Source organism: Lissotriton helveticus, chromosome 9 (genome assembly GCF_964261635.1).
Source record: "Lissotriton helveticus chromosome 9, aLisHel1.1, whole genome shotgun sequence".
Classification (NCBI taxonomy): Eukaryota; Metazoa; Chordata; class Amphibia; order Caudata; family Salamandridae; genus Lissotriton; species Lissotriton helveticus.
The window spans coordinates 344,178,385-344,202,104 of NC_136070.1; the positions used below are offsets into that span (position 1 = coordinate 344,178,385).

At 44.5% G+C, this 23,720-nt stretch overlaps 1 protein-coding gene across 1 annotated transcript in view; it reads left to right on the top strand.

The window, feature by feature from the left end:
• The first annotated feature begins 2,277 nt into the window (after positions 1-2,277).
• SLC24A4 (solute carrier family 24 member 4) overlaps positions 2,278-23,720 on the top strand; it is a 578,300-nt gene continuing 556,857 nt past the window's right edge. The window contains exon 1 of the mRNA XM_078662057.1: positions 2,278-2,482. Within this exon, the coding sequence (XP_078518183.1) occupies positions 2,278-2,482 (205 nt within the window). The remainder of the gene's footprint in view (positions 2,483-23,720) is intronic.

Here is a 23,720-nt window from a genome sequence, read left to right on the forward strand (position 1 = left end):
AATCTTAGTCAGAAGGCGGATGGTCAGGAATGGGGTTTTCCAATTCATCCTTCTCCCTTCAAGTAGCCAACTACTAGCCACAAAGTGCTGTCGCATCTCAACTTGACGGCCTCAAGGTTGAGAGGCTAAGACCGCAGACGAAGAGTATATCTAGGAGATTAGCTATTGTGGTTCAGGTTTCAGTTAAATCTTCTACATTGGGGTTCCTATATTAATCATTGGTCATCTTTCCAAATAGTGCATCTATAAAAGGATAGATAGAGTTTCATGTATTAAGTATGTATTCTTTTGGGTTAAGAGACTACTCTCAGAGTCCAATTGTCAGTCGCTAGCCCCGAAGGGGAGTTGGCCGTTTGGAATATTAAGTAATCAGATTGCTGAACGTTTTCCTTCTTTCTCATCCTGCAAGGAAAAGTTGGTTCCTGATCTTGGTTCTTTCTTCTCTTGAACTCCATCCTTTTGAACCATTGGAAACAGTTTGTGTTCGCTTTGTTACCTGCAAAGTGACTTTTTTTCTGGTGGCCTTTACTCCAAAGATACTGGGCAAACTAACTTCACTTTCATCTAGAATAGCCTTTTTTCAGGAGAGAGAATTCTTTGTTTGTCAACTTTGGACCTTTAGGTTTACTATCCACTATTCCATCTTTGAGGCCTTGGGCTCGCTCAACAATTGCTTGTGCTTTCAAAGAAACCCACAAGCCTTGTCGAGCAGGGCTTCAAGGCAGGTTAACCAGAGCCAGGTCTGAATCATGTGCGAAAGTTTGGGGTTTATCGGAGTTGGAGTTCCCTAGAGCTGATTTTTGGGCATTTCTTTCTTTCTTTTTTGTTTGTTATTGTGTCCAATGTGAATATCCTTCCGCTATGACCTAAAATAACATAATTTCATTTATTTAATTTCATAATAACAGAAAATCAAGTTTGGTATTATGTGAAGTGGCATTAATGAAGGTCAATGTGATCAATCTTAAAGCATTCTCAGCTCTAATTGCTAGTTTGTTGAAGTATTCCTCCTAGACGAGTAATGACTGGCACAAGGGATGTGAAGTTTCAATTTCTTACTGGTAATTCAATTACTCTGAGCCCATTATTCCTCATTCCACTAGTTAGGACACACCCTCCTGCCGTGTAATTGGCACTTTCGGGCTAGCCGGAGAAAACCTTGGAGCGTTATAGTTCTTCTTCCAAGTGGCCCGGTCTTTAATTTACATGGGAGACATTTTCTTGGGTTGTAAAAAGGAAATGGGATAACAGAGTCTGTAAGAGGCTCTCGTCATGGAGTAACTACTGGATCGAGAATAATGGGACCAGAGTAATTGAGGTTTGCTTTTTTAAAATATTAAAAAATGTCATTTTGTCAGAAAAAAACATGAGATATGGGGCGCAATATCAGACTCTCCAAAACGACTACAATTAATTTGGGGACAGAGAGATGGCCATTATTTAAGATATTTAAAAACTGCAAGTGCTATCAAAAATAATACCATATCATTAGTGGATTTTGAATGGCAGGGTAAATGTATTTGCTATGATGGAAAGCTGTCTTTAAAGACGCTGAGGCGCGCGTCAACACATGGTAGTGGGTCGACTCAAATTAAGGTATAAATACTCCATGCGGCAAAGAGCTGTCACATAACAAGTGCCACAAACTGCGCATGCTCCCCTAGGCATGTGGCGTGCCTTCGCATGCTGCTGCTTCCTTTTACCGGTGGGTAGAGCTGTTATTGGATAATGAGTGTGTGTGCGCGCGCGTGTGGCAGCGGCAGCACCTCTCCTCTCGCGCAGACCTGACTGCTCCTGCATTCACTGCCGCTCCTCCCGCTATGGACAGCACTCTCTGTTGATGGACACCTGCGCACCCCGGATTTTATTTTTCTGGTGCAGAGCCCTGGGCAGGAGCTGGTTTGGCTGCAGAGGCAGGGAGTCTCCTGGGCGGCACAGTTTATAGGGTTGCAGAGGGATTGCACCCCTGGGACAGGTGATAAGGGGTGCAAGGGCATCTCTTCACCTTGGCTGCACATCGTGGTACATAAGTGTGGATCTCTTGATAACTGGGGTACAAGGGGCGTCACCTCGGGAATGTGAAGTGAGTACCTGGCTGTTGCCAAACCTTCGACACTACCTTAGGCGCGAGGAGAGTTGTTTGCGGCACATTGGATTATTTCTGTGGTTCCCAGCTGGCATGGACATCTGACATTTGGGGGCGTCGCTTCAGGTGAATAGAGTCGCCCCCCCTCGCCGGAGTGGGGGAGTGCCCAGGACTGGCCCCCTTACCCGGGCATGGGTTCAGCCCCCCACTTCTCAGATATGGGGGTGCAGTGCCAGCAGGTTGCCTCCGGGAATCATGGAGAATGCACACGACCAGATTTGGGGTCACACCTGCGCAAAGGAGGGCGGAGGAGAGAGCGCCTCCTGCTGCAGGGCACCTTCATCTGCACCCTCCTCTTCAGTGTCTGGTGCCTGTCTAGCCTCCTGGACAAATTAGGTAAGAAAGTGCGCCACTCACCTATCGATTGGGTAGTATCTGTGTTCGTAAATGCATCATTCACCGGTCCATCCTTCCATATGTTTATTTGCCACTGATCTATTTTTCTCATTCATCCTTCATTAACGATGTCAATTATTTAGTTACAAATTCCTTTATTTACTCGCTCAACTTCTCAGTTACTCCTTAGCTTGTTCATCAATTTACGTTATGCCATAGTATGTGAAGGAATGTGTTTGGAGGTTCAAGCAGCTAGTCTTCTATCCTTTCCTCTAAACAAATAAAACACTCATCCACTGACTGGCTATTCATGCATCCACACACATGCCGATCCGCCCATTCTACTACGACCACCAGGATATTTCCATCCATCCGTGCAACCATTCTTCCATCAGTCATCTAACCATGCATCCGTAGACATACACACCATTCACCTGATCACCTCCTCATACTTTATCCATCCATCAATGCATTCTATGTTCGTCCGCTGAATAATCAAGACGTCTAGACACTCACGCACGCCCTCATCCATGCAGCCTAGTATAAAATTATTCATCCACCCATTCATACATCCACGATCGAAACCACGCATCAGCGCACTTTCTTGCACAACTCACTACCCCCCCCCCCCCCCATCATGGTTATCATATGGCCACACATTTCACATACCACTTCGTCCTCTGATGTATCAAACCACCCGTGCATCTATACTGTAACTCGAATATCATAATGCATATTGATGTCCAGATCCAGGCATCCTAACACCCATGTAGCCATGCGCGAACACATCTACGCCCCAGTGAAACCACCCATTCACACACCCATCTGCCCACCCAGCAATTGAGGTTCCCACCCAATCAAGCATTCATTCACGCAACTCACATCCATCATCCGTCCACCAATGCGCTAATCAGCCCACCTCTGCAGCGCTCCCTCCCCACAGTGACCACGCTGAAACTCCCTGGTGTCGAGGTGCGTGTGTCCACCCACCCGATCCGTGATCCATGCATGCACGCACTCACCCACACACAGATCCACCCACCCACAGACCACGCGGAGGAGATCAGACACGACGCTGGCTCCCTCCGCGGGATGAGTAACTTCTGAAGCGCTTGTCAATAACGAGGAACATCCCTGGGTCTGTCTGCACGAGGCGGGCGCTCTTCCTGTCGCGGCACGCGCTCCTCTCTCTGCTGCACGTGCCCTTGCACGCGCGCTTTGCTGTCACAGCGCTATTGTCTGAGTTCTGCTGTTGTGCTTTGTAGTGCTGTATATGCACTGTCCTTATAAGCGCTCAGAATTGGCTATTCAAGAAAAAAAAAACGAACTCAAGAAGTAATCATGATACAGAGTGGTTATTACTAGCAGCACTTCTATCATTCTTTGTGATCTATTTATGTAATTAAAACCGTCGGTATTATTAACATCATTAGTATTGTCGCTTTTTCATTATTAGTATTTATAGCCTGCCTTCAACTGTAGTGGACAAATCCCATGTAATCTGTAGCTAAGCGCCCACGCTTTCTTCATCTGGCACGGGATCTAGCGCCTTCATCTTCTGCCTGGTTTTAGTACAGATATGCAAAACAGGGAATTTTATCTTTGCATATACGTCTCTAAGACGCCCAGAAGGAATAGGCTACATGCCTGGAGAGGGTTTACCTTCAAAAGTAGAGGCCGTGTGGCTCTGTAGATAAGCACAATGTCATCTTTGCATATTACTTTCAAGATGTCCTATTAAGCGGCTAGAGTGCTTAGATGTTCACCGTGCTGCCCAAATTCCACCTCTAATGATCGATTTTGCATCCTTTTCACACCAAAGCATGGGAAAGTAAAGGGCACTTTCCAAACACCTTAAGCAACATAATAAAGAATAATTTTATAGCTCATATTCCCAAACGCAACTGCCTCTAGGTGCTTGAACAATTGGCGTTATCATTTCTCAATAAAACAAGTACGGTTGAGATGTGTAACATTTATAACTTATACATGTTACACAACTCAACAGTAGTTGGTTTATTGAGTAGAAGGATGAACAGAAGAGTTGGCCCTGCCATAATTTGAAACTCTGGCTGGCAGGTCTGCGGCAGGCGCTTAATCCACTCAACTGTCTCACTGACCTACCTTGCATTACTACCTTGGAAGGGGAAATGTAATGTTCTTGCTTTATAGCTGATCTGGGGTCCCTCTTCAATTCTGACATCTTATTTCACTTCCCTAATTAGATATGCCTCTTTAACACATCCTCAGTGTTCCACAATCTCTGTCCAGAACTTGATTCTTACTCAGAGGCAGTGCTTAATTTGTAAAGGAATGAGTTCCTGTGCTATGAGAGGTAGGCGCCCTGAATTCGTAGTCTTGAATCCACCTCATGCCTCTTTACTCCACTAGCAGACACTCCCCGACCCCTTATCTCACTCTTGCAGGTTTCTGCTTTCTCTCTTTGTGACTGTTTTAGGTCTTTCTCTTCCTCCTTCCTTCACATATGTTTATTTTTCTATCTCTTCCTTTCTGACAATGTCTGAAGAGGAAAAACAAGTGCCATTCCCCAAAAATGAGTGCTGGTCGGCCTCACCGGCAACCACCGGATAAAATTAAGGGCTGCCTGGGAGATAGACTCGGCTTAGATATCACAGAGAGTGCTGGCAGGCGTCTAAGGTTGCATTCCTTGTTCTCCACGGTGCTGGTTAACAGGCATGGTATTTGCGCCTGTTTTCACCAGTTGCTCCCACTTGGCACCGCTCACTCCTTTTCTCCTTTTCTGGCGGGCCACCACCTTCTATGGAGAGGTTAAGGTCTCTGTCCTTGCAAGCGCTCAAGGTCAGGCAGGAGATAGGTTTGGAGGTCAAAAAAAGCACCACGATCCTGTCAGCTCTCACCTTAATGACTGCGGCAGGGCTCCATCTACTCAAAAGCTGCTTCCCACCGCCTTACATGCTGGCCATATTCTATTTGGGGGCTCGTTCACACCAACCAAGAGCCTGTGGAAACACCAGAAAAACCCGAGCCTCCAGCCTAAACCCAGAGGTTAGGTAGCTCTACTGCGGGAAGGATGGTTCTGAACACTCTTCTAAGGAGAATAGGCCGCCTGCCCACTTTTTCTGCAGGTCAATATTTGGATGCCAGTGGCACAACCTCACGTCTCTGCGTAACCCGACACCTCACTGGCCCTCCCAGATGACATGCCTGGGAACCAATCAGATGGCGGTAAGGGCAATATGAGGACTAGCGCTCCAGGCCTGCACCCGTATGTGCTGGGGCGTAACGCTCTCTGCATGTGGAGGGAGAATGTTAAGCCTTCTGTGCCAGCTTGCCCGGATGTTATAAAGCATAGCCATAATTTAGCCTTTCTCAGCCTGGGGACTCGGTGCAACTGCATCTGATGCACCATCGAAACCTACGCCCCTCGCAAAGATCCAATGGGGGAGGAGGGTGTGGGGTATAATGAGTAGTTTAACCATCAGCCAACAGGGACCCTTCTTACCACTACACTGATCCCCGGTGAGACCAATGCCAGGGCACCGTGCCCAGTGCTGAAGTCTGTGGGGTTGATATCCAAAGCATGGAAATAAAGATGCACAGATGTACTTTTTGGCAATGCACTTTCTCCAGTTTCTTTATCTCTTCACGTCAAATCCTTTTTAAACCAGGTGCTTGGATGAACGTAGGAAGTGTATTCCTGAAAGTGAACGAATGCTCCAAAGTTACTACTGAGTGCCAGCCAGATGTACAGGGTATTGTATGTTTTTGACCACATTGTGACTCTCACTTTTGTACGCATCTTTTCGAATCACCTTCCAAATCCCTGTGTAATCAATGAATGGCAGCATTTTTACTCTCACTTACTGTACGCTTCATGCTTAGGATGTATGACATTACAACGCATGCTTTTACATCGCATGCCTTTACAACGCCAGTATTACAACGCAGTCCATTACAATGCATAGTGCTTTGGGGTGCTGGATAGTGAATAGTTTAATTTACTATTCCAACTCCAGTCCCCGTGGACACTAGGGAAGGTTATTGGATAGTAAATTAACCTATTCCCTATCCTAGAGCGCCCCCCAGAGCAATGCGTTGTAATAGTTTGCGTTGTAATGGTTGCGTTGTAAAGGCTCTGCGATGTAAAATTGCGTTGTAAAGGTTGTTTACCCATAACAACATAACATAACATAACATAACAAACATAACATAACATAACATAACATAACATAACATAACATAACATAACTTGTACTTGTGAAGCGTTCACCCAGAAGGGTTTCTTGGCGCTTAATATCATATGTTTATTGTGCACACTGTACTCAGACTGTTTCCTGCTGCATGCCCTACACGTGCAGAAGGATAGGATTGCCAGGGTCACAGAGAAGGGCTACAATGATGTATTGTCAGCAGGGAGGCAGGAGACTCGAGGGTCCATCACTTATTTACCTCAAGGGTGGTCATTAAAGGAAGGAATACATTCCTAAAGTTGCGTGACGCTGGCACATGGAAAGGTCATGGGATCAAGGCTTGTCACGTGGAAGGGCCTGAAGAAGAACAAATAGAACTTGTTCTTGACAGGGGTGAAGTGAATGCACCGAGTGTCTTCAGCAGGATTATGGGTCAGTAATGATGCACTTGCATCAGCCACAAGCAGTGCTTAATTTGTAAAAGACTGAGTGTTGCTGAGTGTTGCTTGCTCAGATTCCACCTCATGCCTCTTTATTTCACTACCAGTGACCCCTGACCACTTATCTCTCTCTTACAGGTTCCCGCTTTCTTCCTTTGTGATGTTTTTTTTCCCTCTTTCTCCTTTTTTTCCGTGTTTGTTTTTCCCGCTCTTGCTCTCAGTCAATGTCTGATACGGAAAAATAAGATAAGTACTGCTTCCTAAAAATGAGTACTGGATGGACCCACCTGCAACCACCAGCTCAAATTAAGCACAAGCCACAAGTCACTTACTATGCACAGGTGCTGAATAGAAGATCAGCTGTCTCTTCTTAAAACAAAGATATCTGAATCCCAAAATGATGCTAATCATAAACTAATTTATTACCCAATAAGAAGTGACTTCAACAGATGAACTCACCTAGGAAACACAAATATATTTTCTCTACAATGTTTAGGCTCCTGCCTTACTCAGGTAGTTCAAGATTACATATAATTCTGGATAGATAGATAGATAGATATTTCTTAAATCAGTAGAATGCTAGTGTTCCCAAGCATTTTGCACTTTGCATTTGGCACTTTAGAGCTCTTCTTGTCTTTCATTGTTTACTTGAGGAATGCTGCTTCGATTGTATGAATTTATATTTTAACTGGTGTGTTTTATGTTTGTATGTAAGGCACCATGGTTTAAGCATTCTTTATGGATTAAGCTGAAATGTCATTGTTTATGTGGGGCCGGCGAGGGGGGGATAGGTGGGGGTGACAAATTGCTTTGAAAATGGAACTTTGGTTGTATACTTTCGTAAAATGGCAATAACATTTTAAAAAAGAATGCCAGTGTTCCTGCCTAGCCCCATGAACCCCTTGCTTATCAGACTCAAAATTATGTTTCTTGCACTATACGGTAGCCAAATGTGTTTCAACGGGGAACAACCTTTACAACGCAACTTTAACAACGCACTACCATTACAACAAAACTTTTACAATGCAACATCCATTACATAGCATGCCATTACAACGCAACCATTACAACGCATGACACTACAACGCATACCATTACAACGCAGTTATTACAACGCATACCATTACAACGCATACCATTACCATCCAACACTTACCCTACTGTTGCACCCCCTGGAGTAAGAATAGTAATTTGTACCCCTGCACTATCCAACACTTACCTTACTGTTGCACCCACTGGATTTAGAACAGTAATTTTTACCCCTACACTATCCAATATTTACCATACATGAAATGTAATGTTATGCGTTGTAATGGTATGCGTTGTAAAGGTAGAATGCGTTGTAATGGAATGCGTTGTAAAGGTAGTTTTTAAAAATACTATGTACTGGCATGTGTTGTAATGGAATGTGTTGCAATGGATGTTGCGTTGTAAAACATGCGTTGTAAAGGTGTGCGTTGTAAAAGTATGCGTTGTAACGTCATACAACCGTTTCAACGCACGCAATTACATTTGTTTTATTTATTTATTTATTTACATTACTCCCGTCGGCTGTGAGCCAGAGTTTACTACCCCCACCCTGCCCCTCCCCCGCCCGACCCACGGCACTCCCTCCACGAGCCGCTACTGCCTTCTTAAACCTGAGATTATTAGTGAAACCAGTTCTGTCAGGGTTGAGCTTTTTCTTTAATTAGATAGTCTAATCTGTCCACTGTCCGGGTTTCAGCATACAGCTTAGATAGATCTTCTACCAAAGTAAACTGACTAGTTTGAGAACATTTGTGGCAGGCTTCAAGCAGGTCTGAGACTAGCACAAGCTGGAGACTTTATATGGCCCAGACAAATAAGAGCGGTGCCTCTGAAGTACATCAGACCTCCATTTTTTGTTATTTCAGTCCACATTTCGATGTGGGAGATACATCTTTCCCAGCTCACTTCCCCAAATGTCTTTAACTCCTTCGCAGCGGGGGTAATTCCCCCACTGTGCTGGGGGGTGGGAGGGGGGGTGCTCATGACGAGCTCAGCTCGTCATGAGGCACGATGCTTTTGTGCTCATGACGAGCTCAGCTCGTCATGACCACATCCGTTTCCGTGGAACGTTCAGCACAGCAGGGGAATTATCCCCATGTGTGAGCGTTCCACGGCTCATGACGAGCTCAGTTCATCATGAGCACCTGAGCACCGCGCCTCATGACGAGCTGAACTCGTCATGAGCACTTAAGGTGTTAACTCTGTCTATGGCCCCCAGGCAAATAAAGTGGTATTAGGGCACACTGAAGTATATTTCAATATTTTAACAAAAGTAAACCCCAAAAACATAAATCAAAGAGATCCCATTCAGATCTGTGAAAAGATAAGGGTTGAGCCGGACCGGGGGTCCTAGACGACCAGACGTGAACTTGAGTATGAAGCATGCCACACAGTGGTGTGTGGGTGAGAATTGTAAGTACAAAACAAGGGAAAAACACAAAAAACGGAGGGCTGATGCACTTTGGAGGTACCTTCCTTATTTGTCTGGATCTGTGATTAGTCTCGGGAAGATAAGATGACCCTCTGAAAAAACTTTTCACTCCCTCTTGCTTGGACTTCATAAAGGTCAACCGTTTGAGGTTATGCAGAGAAATCTCAGGCTCTTTGGGTTTGATAGTGCTCACCCGCAAGCATTATCTTTGAAATCATGATACATTTTAGCTAAAAAGTCAATAAAAAGCCAACAATATGAATTGTACTGTAGTTATTTTTCTAAATGTAATTTGAATGTAAATGTTATTCCCTGGATTTTGTAACAGTGTGTACATTCAAGAACTCAATATTTTTTTAGTAAAACATGTAATCATGTTTAGTTTTGACTCAGTGATGCTTCAGCAGCCAGAGGATGCTACTGCACAGCTATTGTAAGATAAAGGCTTCGGCAGGATGCTTACAACAAACTTCAAATTTGCTGCCTTCTTGCTTAGATTATAACCAATGTCGTGTATCATGGTGTAGCACATATTGCTGTGAGCATGGCATGCTGATCAAGTATTTTGGAAATAGATGCTGAAAAAGAAAATAAAGGCTTTACTTTGTTCTTGCATTGCCGTCGCATAACCTTTAGAAAAAGCATTGGTAAAGCCAATATGCCAATTTGAGCCGCTTTCAGTAAAAAAAGTGGCTCTATGAGATAAAGAATTTAATGTGATGACTTAGTGTATGTAAAAAAGTGGGTTACTTTTTGGGGCTGGTGGAAGCACCACTCAAAAAATTAACACAATCCTTATCACGAACCATGAGTCAGTAAATAAACCTGTGCTGATCCCGCTGGAAGCTTGGCACAAAGTAGTCAGGGTTAAATTAGAGACATTGTGTAAAGGATTTATGCAGCACTCGAACAGTAATAACGTGAAAACACAACAAAAAAAATTCCTAAATAAATTTAGAAAAACTGAATTAATTTTATAAATAATTTTACACTAAAACAAAGAAAATCCAATCAGTAGAACAGAGTTATGAATTTCCAGGTGGAGCGCATAGTGGCAAAACACTGCGAACTCTGCCGGTGGAGTGGAGTTTGCCTCCACCCTAAATGATACACCAAACAGCCAATAGCACAAAGTGAGGAAGCAATAATCCTCTGTGCAGAGCATACAGTTTACTCTATGTATATTTTAAAGAATCTGTAGCAAATGGCCGTGCTGGCAGCTGCTCTGTTCAGACAGACCTTATAAGGACTTCTTGCACATCCTTATTATTTACCACCAACAATTTTTTAAGAACGTTTGTTTTCAAGAAAACTACATTTGTGAATTACATTTTTTGAAACATTTACAGAAAAATCAGAATAGAAGAGAGGTCTAGGCCTTACCAGATAAAAGTAAGACTGAGGCAGAAATAAAGTGACATGAATGCTTGATGGTGAGGGCGTTCTGCAGGTATTAGAAATTCAGAGACTGTGAGAGGACATATACAGTATTCTATCAAATTGTTGGGGTTTTTGCACATGTACAGTTATGTTTTTCGTATCTGAAGCAATGCTGATGTACAGGGAAAACAGAATGTTTCATTCTTCTTCCAGTAATTTTGGTTGTTCATTTTAATGAATGTTCATTTGACTGTGGTTTGGAGCAGCTTTTCTTTTGTGTTATTCTGTTATGACATGTGCCACTCTCAACTTCTTTTAGCTTCTGTGGTCATTGGGAAGCACCTCTCTTGTGAGGTAACCATTGAACACAATGCAAATTCCCCATTCAGTTGTACCGCACTTACTTCAAAACGTTTTCTAAGATAAGCACTCACATTTTAGCAGATAAGAGAACTGGAACGTAGGGAGGCAGTATGGTTTGCCCAGGGTCACTCAGTATGGTGAAGCGAGGAAGCCAGGATTAGAATCCACGGTACAGCTCAGTCATCTGCCCCAGTTTAACTGATTATAGACACTTTCAATGGCATTTTATAGCCAACGTCCTTCATAATGGATTCATTATAAACAGCTTTGTTCTGCTTGATGGTACTTTAAGAAACACAAGGAACTTGTAAAGACCCACACCAATGCCTGCACGGGCAGAAACCTCTATGTCACCATGGACCCTCTACTTCATCAAGGACTCTGTGCTCTCGCCACCACCTCAGGTATCCAAGGTATCCACAGCCGCCTTCAACACTTTGAGGACTATGAGGCGTGTTATCCCATAGCCGGCTTTCTCCTAAAGGGCCCAGGTAACAATCAAGCAGTCCATGGTCCAGGGCTGAGTTTCCTGTGATATGATATGATATGATACAGGGAACTTGTAGAGCGCTCGTTCACCAGCGGTTTCTTGGCGCTAAGTGGGGGTGCGTGGATGTGTGCAGCGGAAAAGCTATTAATCATAGGCCCGGGAGAGAAGCCACGTCTTGAGGGACTTCCTGAACATGGATTAGGAATGGATTTGGCGTAGTTCGGGAGGAAGAGTGTTCCAGAACTGAGGTGCCAAGAACGCAAATCTAAGTCCACAAAGTTTTTTCCGTTTAAAAGAGTGCAGGGTCAGGAGATTGGAACTAGCAGTGCAAAGGGCACAGAGGGGGACATAGCGCTGAATTCTATTGGCGATGAAGGCTGGCCTGTGAGATGACAGGGCTCTGCTTATCAAGCAGCCCAGTTTACCAAAAGCTTCAGATCTATCAAAAAGGAACCCTTATCAACAGCCGAAGCTTAACCGATAATAGCGATGTACCAGATGCTGCGCATTCGTGGAGTGACCTTTTCAATACAGTCTGTCTCCAAGCTCTGGAACAGCTTCCCAAGATCTTATCTCACTCTAAACTCTGAGCTGCAAGAAATACGTGTCTCCACCCTAATGGATGAATCATGTGTCATAACAATAAATTAACCTGCAATTTACCCCTTAGGAGAAGTTGGGAGAAAAGAACCAATATATCATATAATAAATATCCCAAAGTCACCATTTATTCTCCACACTACTCCATGAAAGCTTGGTGTGTCTCTAGCATGCTGCTGCTCGGGTTCTATTAAGGTGTTTTTTGTTTATGCATTTGTTATACATGTATGTGCTACCTTCCAAGCACTCGCAGTTTTTCAGATAAGAGAACTCTGAGGCAGTGAAGTAAACAGATATACCATGGATTAACCAATGTGCATTAAATGCTTGAGCGCACGTCAGAATATAGGTCAACTGAGAGAAAACCCCAGCTTAGACACTTGGTTACACCACTTCCTGATCAAAGGCTTTCAGCAAGGATAAAAAGTTACAGTCAAGTTGTTGAGTTTTCATCACGCGCCATATTTTCTTTTATTCTCAGAAAGTGTATCTAAATGTTTGCTTTTTGAGCTGTGTTCAAGGAAAACATAATCTCAGGGATCACCTGATCAATGACTCTAATGTGCCCTAGTGACATCCTCTCAATAACTTAGCTGTGGTCTTTCATCCTTGCATCAACCCCCTGCTTGGGAAGAGGTGCAGTCAATGACTTCCTCTATCTGTGAGATCTAGGGAAGGGACTCCCAAAGCTTTTACTGGAGAACTCTAGCTAGAGTCAGTGTAGTTTAAAGTTTGGGGTACTGCACCTAAAGGAGACACCTATTGGTCCACCAGTAGGCAACCCCTGTATACAAGGAAATAATCATCAACACTGGAGTGATTGTGCTACTTAATATTAACATGCAGAATATTGTGGCATTCTAATATTGAGGACAGAGTTTCGAGGGACAAAATATAAAAAGGTAGGTGCATATAGGGAAGTATAGATTTACTATTCTAAAGTCCACATCTACGTAGCTTGACGATATATGTACTGCATAGGTATATATACGTGGAGATAGGTATAGAAAATCAAGATTTACTCTCCTGTCAGTATTTTATTTGCAATATTTCTGGCCTCGATATTCTGTTCTATCAATATTGTTAATTTGATATGCAGGGTACACACCTACTGCAGTGATTGATAACAAAGGAGCAATCGGGAACACCAAGATAATTATGTACACGGTATAATTATGAGCATCATTTTGGGCCATTATTTGCTTTTCTTAATTGGCAATTGTGAACACCTCTTCAGTTGAGAGAATTTTTAAAATGGAGGATGGATGCTCCTCACGGAAGAATACCAGGGTCAACTTATCTCCCACTTCTCAATCCTCCTTCATCTCAAGGAAATTAGTTGGGTAGAAGATACACCTGCCAGACCAGTATCCCCCCACCGAAGAATTCCTGCCTAGTGGCACTCACCTATGGCGCCCCCATAAATCATGCTGGGAGAAGGATGAAGTGACTTTACTTTACATCTTTGGACAGCTGCAGGTCTGCACAGACCCATGATTGACAGGAGAGATGTCCCTTCATGGCATATCGCCCTTGGTGAAGCAGAGACGTGTAAGAGGTGGGGGAAGGTAGGAGGGGTGGAAGGCCATATGCCCTAGAGGCACCTCCCAAAGTCAAGGGCAAACATCAGGAATATATATATATATATATATATATATATATATATATATATATATATATATATATATATATATATATATATATATATATATATATATATACACACACACATACATACATACATACATACATACATACATATATATATATATATATATATATATATATATATATATATATATATATATATATATATATATATATAAATATATACTTATCAAGATTCGTTATGTTTAATTCACTTTTTATATCACTGTATTTCTACCATTTTAACACTGGGCGTGTTTCATATAGGTTGACCAGCAGGAGTTCATGTTTAGATGGGAGTTTCATTGAGAAGTACTCGAGGGACACTTTTCAAGCCGAAGGTTTAAGTGTTCTGTTCCATGCCCCTCAGGGGTCGCTCCTCCCACTCATGTTTAATTAATTCATCCCTCGGAGAGAGGGCGAGGAGCTGTCCACGGTGCTGAAGCCTCTTAGGTTAAAATGGGTCTAAAGTGTTTCCTTTCCGAAGGTTTCACAATCAGGATTGGATGAGAGCAGTACAGAGATCGTCAACATCACAGGCATTACAAACCCGTACCAGGACCAACATGTTTGAAGTCATTAGTGTAGTTCAGATTGTGCTGAAACGTCTGTTTTTCATTATTCGAGTTGGTTTTTATTTTGTGATATTTTTAACGTGTTAATAAAGTGAACACGATCATCGATGGCCCAGGACTCGCGTTTAGACCCACCAAAGTACAGAAACCAAATCTCCCAAAAGGATGGTAGGATTAGGAATGGCCCCTTGCACATCAACTTCTCACTCTCCTTCAGCTCCCTTCGTGCATAAACAAAGCTACGCCATATGCAGGGCCACTGGAATTATGCGGTTGTCAAGAGAGGCTTTTAAAGTTGCAAATGAGATAGGAACCCTCCATATTGTGTCAACACAATTGATAACACAGCTCAGCAATTTGACACCCTAATTACTTATTCCTCAGACAAGATTAACTTAATTTTTAAATAATTTGTGACTCAGCGGATTCAGTTGAGGATATGCTAAATTTATTTATAGAATAGACGCAAGAAACACGACTCAAAGCATGCCACAATGTGCCTTGATTTCAGAAGGTGAAGTACACAACATCTCAAAAAAAGGTAAAATAAGGGTTGCCTTTAGATCTGTGTCCTGCAAGAATCTTTCACCTTGCCATGGAAAATAGCTCTATGTATGACTAATATTATTAATCACCCTTTTCAGACTGGAACTGTTCCCTTGAACTGGAAAAAAGCTACTGTTTGGCCAACTCTGAAAAAAATCGTCTGCTGATCCTATGATCCACAGTAACGTTTGCCCATTTTCATTATTGATTTTTATGCCTAAAGTGGCAGAGAAGATTGTCAACCTCCAATTATCTAATTTTATCTTGGATAATAACAGGTTTGATGACTTTCAGCCAGGTTGTATAATTGCCAGGGAACAACAGTTGTGCTTACTGCAGTGATGAAGCTGTAAATGAACACGAATAGAGGAGGAATAGCAGCTGTCATATTCCTTGATCTGTCAGTAACTTTTGACACAGTTTGTCATTCCATCCTCATCACATGATTAAGAGAAATTGATGTACAGGCTCTAGCATTACAGTGCCTGAAGTCACTCCTGTCTAATCACCATGCTGTGGTCTCCGTACCTCATTTTACGTTCAAATCGGTTCATGTGAAATGGGGGGTTCCCCAGGAGCCATCTTTGAGCCCCACACTGTTCAATGTATATTTGCTCCCTGAATTTGAACAGTGAGACCATTTGCAGATGATAAGCAGATCATCATACAAATGGGGGAGATTAACCGCAACCACAATTTAGGTTCACCAACCCTGTACACTCATTAGCTACCTGAATTAGGGAGAGTTGCTGTTAGAAATGCGGGTTCTCTAGTTGGCAATGGTTGGCATTTTTGTCCAAGTAGGGACCCTTGCTTCAAGTTAGGGTAGGGGAGTTACACCCTTACTACACAACCCCTGCCCACTCCCTGGGAAGCTTGGCATGAGCAGACCAGCTAATCTCAGAGGCAGTATGTAAAGCATTTGTGCACACATACAGTAACATAGTGAAAATATCACAAATGGACACCACACCAGTTAGAAAAATAGAACATGTTTTAGTCAACAAAACAAGATCAGAACAACAAAAATCCTCCATACATATATTAAGATATCACCAAAAATAGGTTTTTCACAAAAATAAAGCGTGTAGCAACAAATAGCTTCACCTGGGGCTATTAACAACATCGTGGCAGCAGATAATCCCAAAGTACGGTGCCAATTGCGAGTGCGTGGTGTCGGGCCTAGAGTCACACGGACCCCAAAGAACAGTACTTTGGTAAATGATGAAAACAAAGACGGTGCAAGTCATCGGGGAGGTGATGCTTCGTTGGAGCCTGGGAGCGGGGGTTACGACCACAGGGGAGGTGAGGCGTTGGTTCCTTATTGCAATGCAGGGGAGTTGATACTGTGGTGGCGTTGAGGCGTCGGCTCCTTATGATGATGCCGGATCGATGGATTTTGGAGGTCACCCACGTCAGGAATCGGCTCCGCGATGACAAAGCACTGGCATTGGTGAGGTTGGGGCTGTGGTGCGAGTCGGGCGGTGCATTGTGAGCATCACGAGGCGTGCCCTCAGGTCCGGTGCAGGCAGAGGCTTCAGGATGGCATCAGAGTCAGTATGTTGTGACATTGGTAACATCGGGCTGCGGTGTAAGTCAGGGCAGAGAGTCGTGGACTTCATAGCGGTGCCCAGGGCTTCGTTGCAGGTCGCAGCGTCGCTTCCGGCATCTGTGTTGCTATTTCCCTTTGTGGCAGCTGAAACAGCATTTCCAGGTGCAGGAGGACAGAGGAAATTAAATCTTTGTGTCCAGCAAGCTCTACACCAAGCCCTTGGAGATCTTCTTCAAGCCGGATACACAGCACACATCAAAGTCTTACCCTCTTCTTGCAGAAACAATCACTGCAGGCTAACCTCACACAGTACACAGCAAAGAGCATTACTTCTCCTTCAGTTTTCCCAGCTCTTCTCATTGGCACAGTTTCCTCTTGAGTTTAGAAGTAATCTAAAGATCTGGGGTCTAGGCCCCAATATTTATGCCACATTTTCCTTTGTTCTTTTGTGGCAGAGAGTCTCCTAGTTCGGTCCAAACCAGTTCTGTCCTCTCTGGTCAGGCTTCCTGGCAGGAGGTGGAGAGAGCATTGTGTAAGGCAGACAGGGCCTAGTCAGGTGCAAGGAATTCTCCTCCTACTACTATAAATGCAGCCCAGGTCTACTCAGCTCAGCCCTGACTCATCCAGGAAAGGCAGGACACACCTCAACCCTCCCAGTGGCTGTCTACAGAGAATGCACATCCCGGGACCCAGTCACTCCAAAACCAGATAGTCAATCCACAAACCAGCAGAGGCCCACAAGATGGGTAAGCAAGAAAATACCCACTTTCTAAAAGTGGTATTTTCAAACACACAGCATAACAATCATCTTTACTAAAAGACTCATTTTTATATTCAGAACTCAGGCATACTTAACTCCTTTTTTCTTTCTTGTCCCATTGGGAATTTATACCTGTACACTGCTGCAAAATATCTCCCATTCTATCCAATGGGACAGATAGCCTCTCAATAGTAAAAAATTAAAAACCCTGTATTTCACTATCAGGACATGTCACACACACCAGTACATGTCCCACCTTTCAAATACACTGCACCCTGCCCATGGGGGAACGTTAGACCTAACTGAGGGATGTCTCACATGTAAGAAAAGGGAAGGGTAGGGTGTACTTGCCAGGTAGACATGGCAGTTAAAGACTGCAAGCAGACACTGCAGTGGCAGGTCCGAGACACCTTTTAAAAGCTGCTTGTGTGGGTGGCACAATCAGTGCTGCCAGCTCACTAGCAACATTTGATTTACAGGCCCTGGGCACACACAGTGCACTCTACAAGGGTCTTACCAGTAAATCCAATATGCCAATCAGGGATAACCAATTATGTTCACAATTTACACAGAAAGCATATGCATTTTAGCACTGATCAGCAGTGGTAAAATGCCCAGAGTCCTAAAGACATCAAAAACAGAGTCAAAAATAAGAGGCTGGGAAAAAACCTGCAGAAAAAGCCAGGTCTTACAGTTGCCTAAAATTAAATTCCAACAATACATAGGTATTGAAAGCCAGAGCTGGTGGTCGTTCGTTTCGAAGTCTGGTGGTGAAACTCTGGAATTCGCACCCTGCCTCCATCAGAGCAATCCAGAATCACCAAAGACCTGGCTCTTCCCCGTTCTCCATGTTTAAGTCTGCATTTTCTCTCCTGGGTTCATGTCTTTGGTATTTGGTGGCGCTGGGACGCCCCGTCGCTGGGGCAGCCATGCGCAACACAAATCCGACTAATAATAATAATAGTATTGGTAACAGGAGGATGTACATTACTTTGGACAAAACAAAAGTGGCCAAGTTCCCTCCCAATTTTGGCCTCTTATTTGATGATGACTCTGCTCCAAGCAAATTGCCAAAGTTGTTTCTAGCTGCTTTATTCTTTTATAAAAATGTGTACTTTTTTATGTTAGAACTGTCAGCCTTAAGGTGGTCCTCCCTTTAAACTTTTTGTCTTCTCTCCTACTGTTTTGCTTTATTCCTTTTTTGGTGGCCTTTGGACTCTGCACACTTTTCAACTGCTAACCAGTGCTGAAGTGCTTGTGCTCACATCTGTAAACATAGTAATACTGGCTTACACCCAGTTGGTACATTTGATTTACATGTAAGTCCCCAATAAAGTGGTACTACAAGTACCCAGGGTCAGTAAATTAAATGCTAATAGAGGCCCTGCAAATCTGATTGTGCCACCCACTTAACTAGTCTTTCAAACCTGTCCCAGGTCTGCCATTGCAACCTGTGTGAACAGTTTTTAAACTGCCATTTCGACCTGGCAAAAGAAACCTTTTCCCAGGCCTAAACATTCCTTTTCAATACATACAAGTCACTTCTAGGGTAGGCTCTAAATAGCCCATATCGCAGGGTGCATTGCATTGTATTTAAAAAGCTGGGCGTGTACTCTTAAGTTTTACAAGTCCTGGTAGTGAAAAACTCTCAAAGTTGTTTTTCACTATTACAAGGCCTTTCTCTCCCTACCTCAACCTTCTTACATTCCGCAAGTGATAACTTTTGATTGGGAACAGGTAGTGAAGTCATGTTTGGTATGCAAAGAATGTCAATTTAAAGCCCTTTCATGGATTTTAAGTCAGAATTCTGAAAATTTTGAAAAACAGTCGCTTTGCAACTCGCAATTTGCGACTTGCAAAGCGCAATTTACAATAGTGTCTCAGACACAGTTAGCGATTCCTAATAGGGTCGTAAATTGTGACCCCATTAGGAAGGGCTAGCACTCCCAGGGATGGTGGCCTGCTGGGTTCAGCAGACAACCATGTCTGTGACTGCTTTTTTTAATAAAGCAGTTTTGTTTTAATTCAGCCCATTTTCCTAAAGGAAAACAGGATGCATTTAAAAAAGAAAAATGAAACTATTCCGTTTCAGTATTTGAGGGCAGGCGGTGGTCTCTGGAACCACTACCTGCTCTTGAAAAATATTTTCGCACCCATTCACAAAGGGGAGGGGGATCCCTTCCTGTTTGCAAGTGGCTTACCACCTACTTATAGTAGTTGGCAAACTGCAAGTGTTTTGTGACCACAAATGCGGTCGCAAAACAATGTTACATACCATTTGGACTGGCTATTAGGAAGGAACGCCCTTGGCACGCCCCTTCCTAGTAGGGAGTCGCAACCCCTTTTTTGCAAGTCAATAATTGTTACCGACTCGCAAAATAGGGTTTGTACATGGGCCAGACCAATTTTGCGGTCACAAACGGGCCGATTTCCCATTTGCGACCGCAAAACACAGTCGTACATCTGGCCCTTAGTGCCTGCAGCCTGTTCCTTAGTCACATGACTAGCTGTAGTTGGCAGTTGGGATTTGTGCATTCCTCCCAGACAGCATCACAGTAGAGGGTCTGGGTGTTGGCAGGATGGACCATCTCTGACTTGATAGGGGGCAGAGCTGTCACGTACCACACTTACAAATCAAAGGCACTGGTTCAGTTCACCCACTAGCCTATTGTACCCTCAGGCAGACTTGTACGAGGGCATGGAGGCAGGAAATGCGAGACACCTCTGTAGTGGGAAACTCCAGAAGCTTTTCAAACTTCAAAGCTGGCACCAGGTATAAATATTGGAGCCTCAGCCTCAACACTAAGATCACTACTGGACCTGTGGAAGCCTCAGAAGAAGGACTGCTCTGCTGTAAGAAGGACTGCCCGGTTGTCCTGCTGCATTGTTACCCTGCTGTTCTGCTTGCAAGGGGAACTGCTCTGCTGCTCTGCTGTCTGAGGAAGAAGGACTGAATCTACAACTTCAACCCAGAACCACCAGAGTGTCTCCAAGACTAGTCAGCTAGCCTCCTGTTCTGAGCTACAGGGACATTACGGGCTCCTCTGTGCTGACACAACCCGAAGTATCACAGCGCAGTCCCACACTTTGCAGCTCCAGTTTGGCAGCCTTGAAAGCAACAACCCAGAACTGTGCATCTCGATGTGACAACCGGCCCAGCTCAACCATCTCGACGCACCTCAATGTTACGCAGCTTCTAATTGACGGCTTCTTAAGCACTGACCCAGCGCAACATATCTTGACGCTGACAACAGGCCCAGTTCAACATATCTTGATTCAGCACCAGTGCATCTTGATGCAAGTCCATTGACCTTGATGCAACGCTGCACTTCTCAGTATCGGACATCGCATCGCAAGCTCCTGTTGATGGCTACTGATATCCGCGCGGATCAGATCAAAGCAAGAACTTCGCATCTTGACACACCAGGACATAAAGTACATTTAACAGCAGACTGAACTTAGTCCTGTATCCGGTCTACTCTCCATCGCGGCTGGACTGACTTTGTGACTTGGACCCAGTGCACTGTGACTACATAATCACAATTGGCACTTCTTTATTCTAAGCCCTTTTATACTTCATCCTGAGCATAGATTCACACTCATACAGACTGTTAGACCTGGCATCATTGGCATGAGTCTCTCCTCCATTTTTTTCTGTTTGCCTCCTCTGTTTACGATGTTTTTGCTGGTATATTGCTTTGGGCACTGTGCCACTGCTGATCAGTGCCACAGTGCAAGTGCTCCCTATGTGAAATTGCTGTATTGATTGAATTCCATGTTTGGCTTATTTGGTTTACTATTAGTCCCTAGTAGAGTGCACCAGGAGTGCCAGGGCTTGTAAATACAAATGCTGCTAGTGGGCTCGCAGCACATGTTGTGCCACCCACAAGAGCGGCCTAGTAAAAATATGTCTGAAGGTCTGCCATTGCTAGACCACGTGCCGTCTGGTACTGTCACGCAGACTGCGCAAGTACACCTACTTGCCAGTCCCTAAACCTTCCCTTAACTTCATGTTAGTTACCCCTATGGTAGGCCCACGGGCAGGGTGCATTGTAAGCATAAGGTAGGACAAGCCTGACAAGGTTGGCATGTCCTAATAGTGAATTACAGCCATATTCGTTTTTCACTATTGTAAGGTAACCTGCTCTCCATCAGTTAGAATGGGCTGCCAGGATTATTAATGCTATAATCCTAGCGGGCTCGGGGAGCATGGTGCAATGTCCAGTTTCGTATCCCTGAACTCAGGGTTTAATAACGCATCCATTTGGGTGGATGGTTTTTAGACTCTGTGTTTGAAAATAGCACTTTTAGAAAGTAGCTATTTTCTTGTCTAACTGTCTACTGGTCTCTGCTGGTTCTGGTGTGCATGTGACAGGAGCTGGGTGGCTCCAGAGGTCTGAATGAGTCAGTGTGGGATGAGTGGGGCATTTGCATTGAGAGTAGGGGAAGAGTAGCTCCTGATAGCCTGCCCTGCCTGATACAATGCTGGCTCCGCCCCCCTGCCAGGCGACTGATGACTCTGTGCCTGCCAGGGACTTTCCTGGCCCCACCTCCTGCCGGGCAGCTGATGGCCCTGCCCCTGCCAGTGACAATGCTGGCTCCACTCCTGCTGGGCGGCTGAAGACTCTGCCCTGCACAGTGAATAGGCCAGGTGCCTCGGCCTGGCAACACCCACAACAAACCCAAGATGGGGGGAAATTCCCCTGCATGGACAAAGGGATCAAAGCCAAAAAGGGGTATAAGAGAAGGACCCCTGAACCAAGAATTTAGATCACTTCTGACAAGGAAACCTGAACCAAGGACAAGAAGCCTGCTGATCCAAGGACTGCCTACCCCTTCTGCCAGAGTGCTGTTTGTTGGGGGAATCCTGCAGCTGCTTCTTTATTTTTGCCAAGGAACCAGGAGAGAGGAACTGAGTGTGTACTCTCAAGCTTGCTAAGAAAATCTCCAAGGGCTGGAAGAAGTGCCAGCCTCCTGTTGAAGTCACAGGGTCAAAGGACTTCATTTGTTTGCTGAAAGTGCTTGTTGCTGGAACCTGAAATCCAGCACCTCTGAAGAATCCAGCAATCTCGACGCCGACGGACGTCGCCGAATCCAGCTCGACATCGTGAGTAACGGCTCCAGTGTCCCGCACCTTCGACGCCGGCCGCTGGGCTCGATCGACGCCAGTAGCGACGCCAGTGAGTAGCGAGTTCGGCTCCAGCTCCAAGTGACCCCGTGTCGACGCCGCCGCTGATTGCATCAACCTCGAGCCCTCTCGACGCCGTGAGCGCTGCTCACTCTTGCAACATCGACATCGACGACGACGCCGTATCCTGCTTCATCTAGTGAGTGCTGCTCCCGCCTGACTTCGGTCGACGCCGCTGCAGATCGCCCCGACTCCGAGGCCCGATCGACGCCGAAGACGCGACGCCGGACATCTCGACGCCGCTGATCATCGAGTGCTTCACTTTTCCAAGGTACTGTGTTGTTGGGGTCTGTGCGACTCCGGGCTCGACGTAGCGCTCCTCGCGGTCGACGCCGAACCTTTGGATTAACTTTGCCTCGACGTCGTGTGACTCCCGTGTGGGTTACATTGTTGCCAAGAACTGTGTTTTAAAGAAGAAGAGTTACTTTTGTTACTAAAGACTTTGTGCTAAGAAGAAACCGTGCTTGAACTAGTATTTTTCCTTCCAAGAGTATTTATTAAGACTGTGGTATATTTTTGTCGTTATTTGGTCTTGTGCTAAGCCTTATATAAAAATACTTATTTTTATAATACTACTGTGTCGTGTCCATTTGTAGTGTATTCACTTTATTACTGTATGTGGTCATAAATGCTTAACGCACTGCCTCTGAGATAAGCCTGTCTGCTTTGCCAAGCTACCAAGGGGGTGAGCAGGGGTTATCTAAGTGTGTGATCCCCTTGCCCTGACTAGAAAAGGTGTGTCCCTATTTGTCAGAAGTGTATACCTCTGCCAACTAGAGACAGCCGCTTCTAACATTGGTGGGTCAGCGGTGAGGATTTGAACTTTGCATTTATGACCCATGTGCAGTGATTAGTGTGCGCTACATAGTGAAAGCAGACCATAGCGCAGCCACAATCTGTTTTGGTTGGATATCCTATTTTTGTTCTCCGCTTTCCTGGAGCTTGATTTTTGAAACTGCAAGTTTTGACCATGAGTGATGCCGGAGTCACTACCCCCGTTGTTGTTGTGGAGGAATTTGATAGGAGTAAGATAAACGACTATCCAGTAAGAAAGCTGAAAGCCT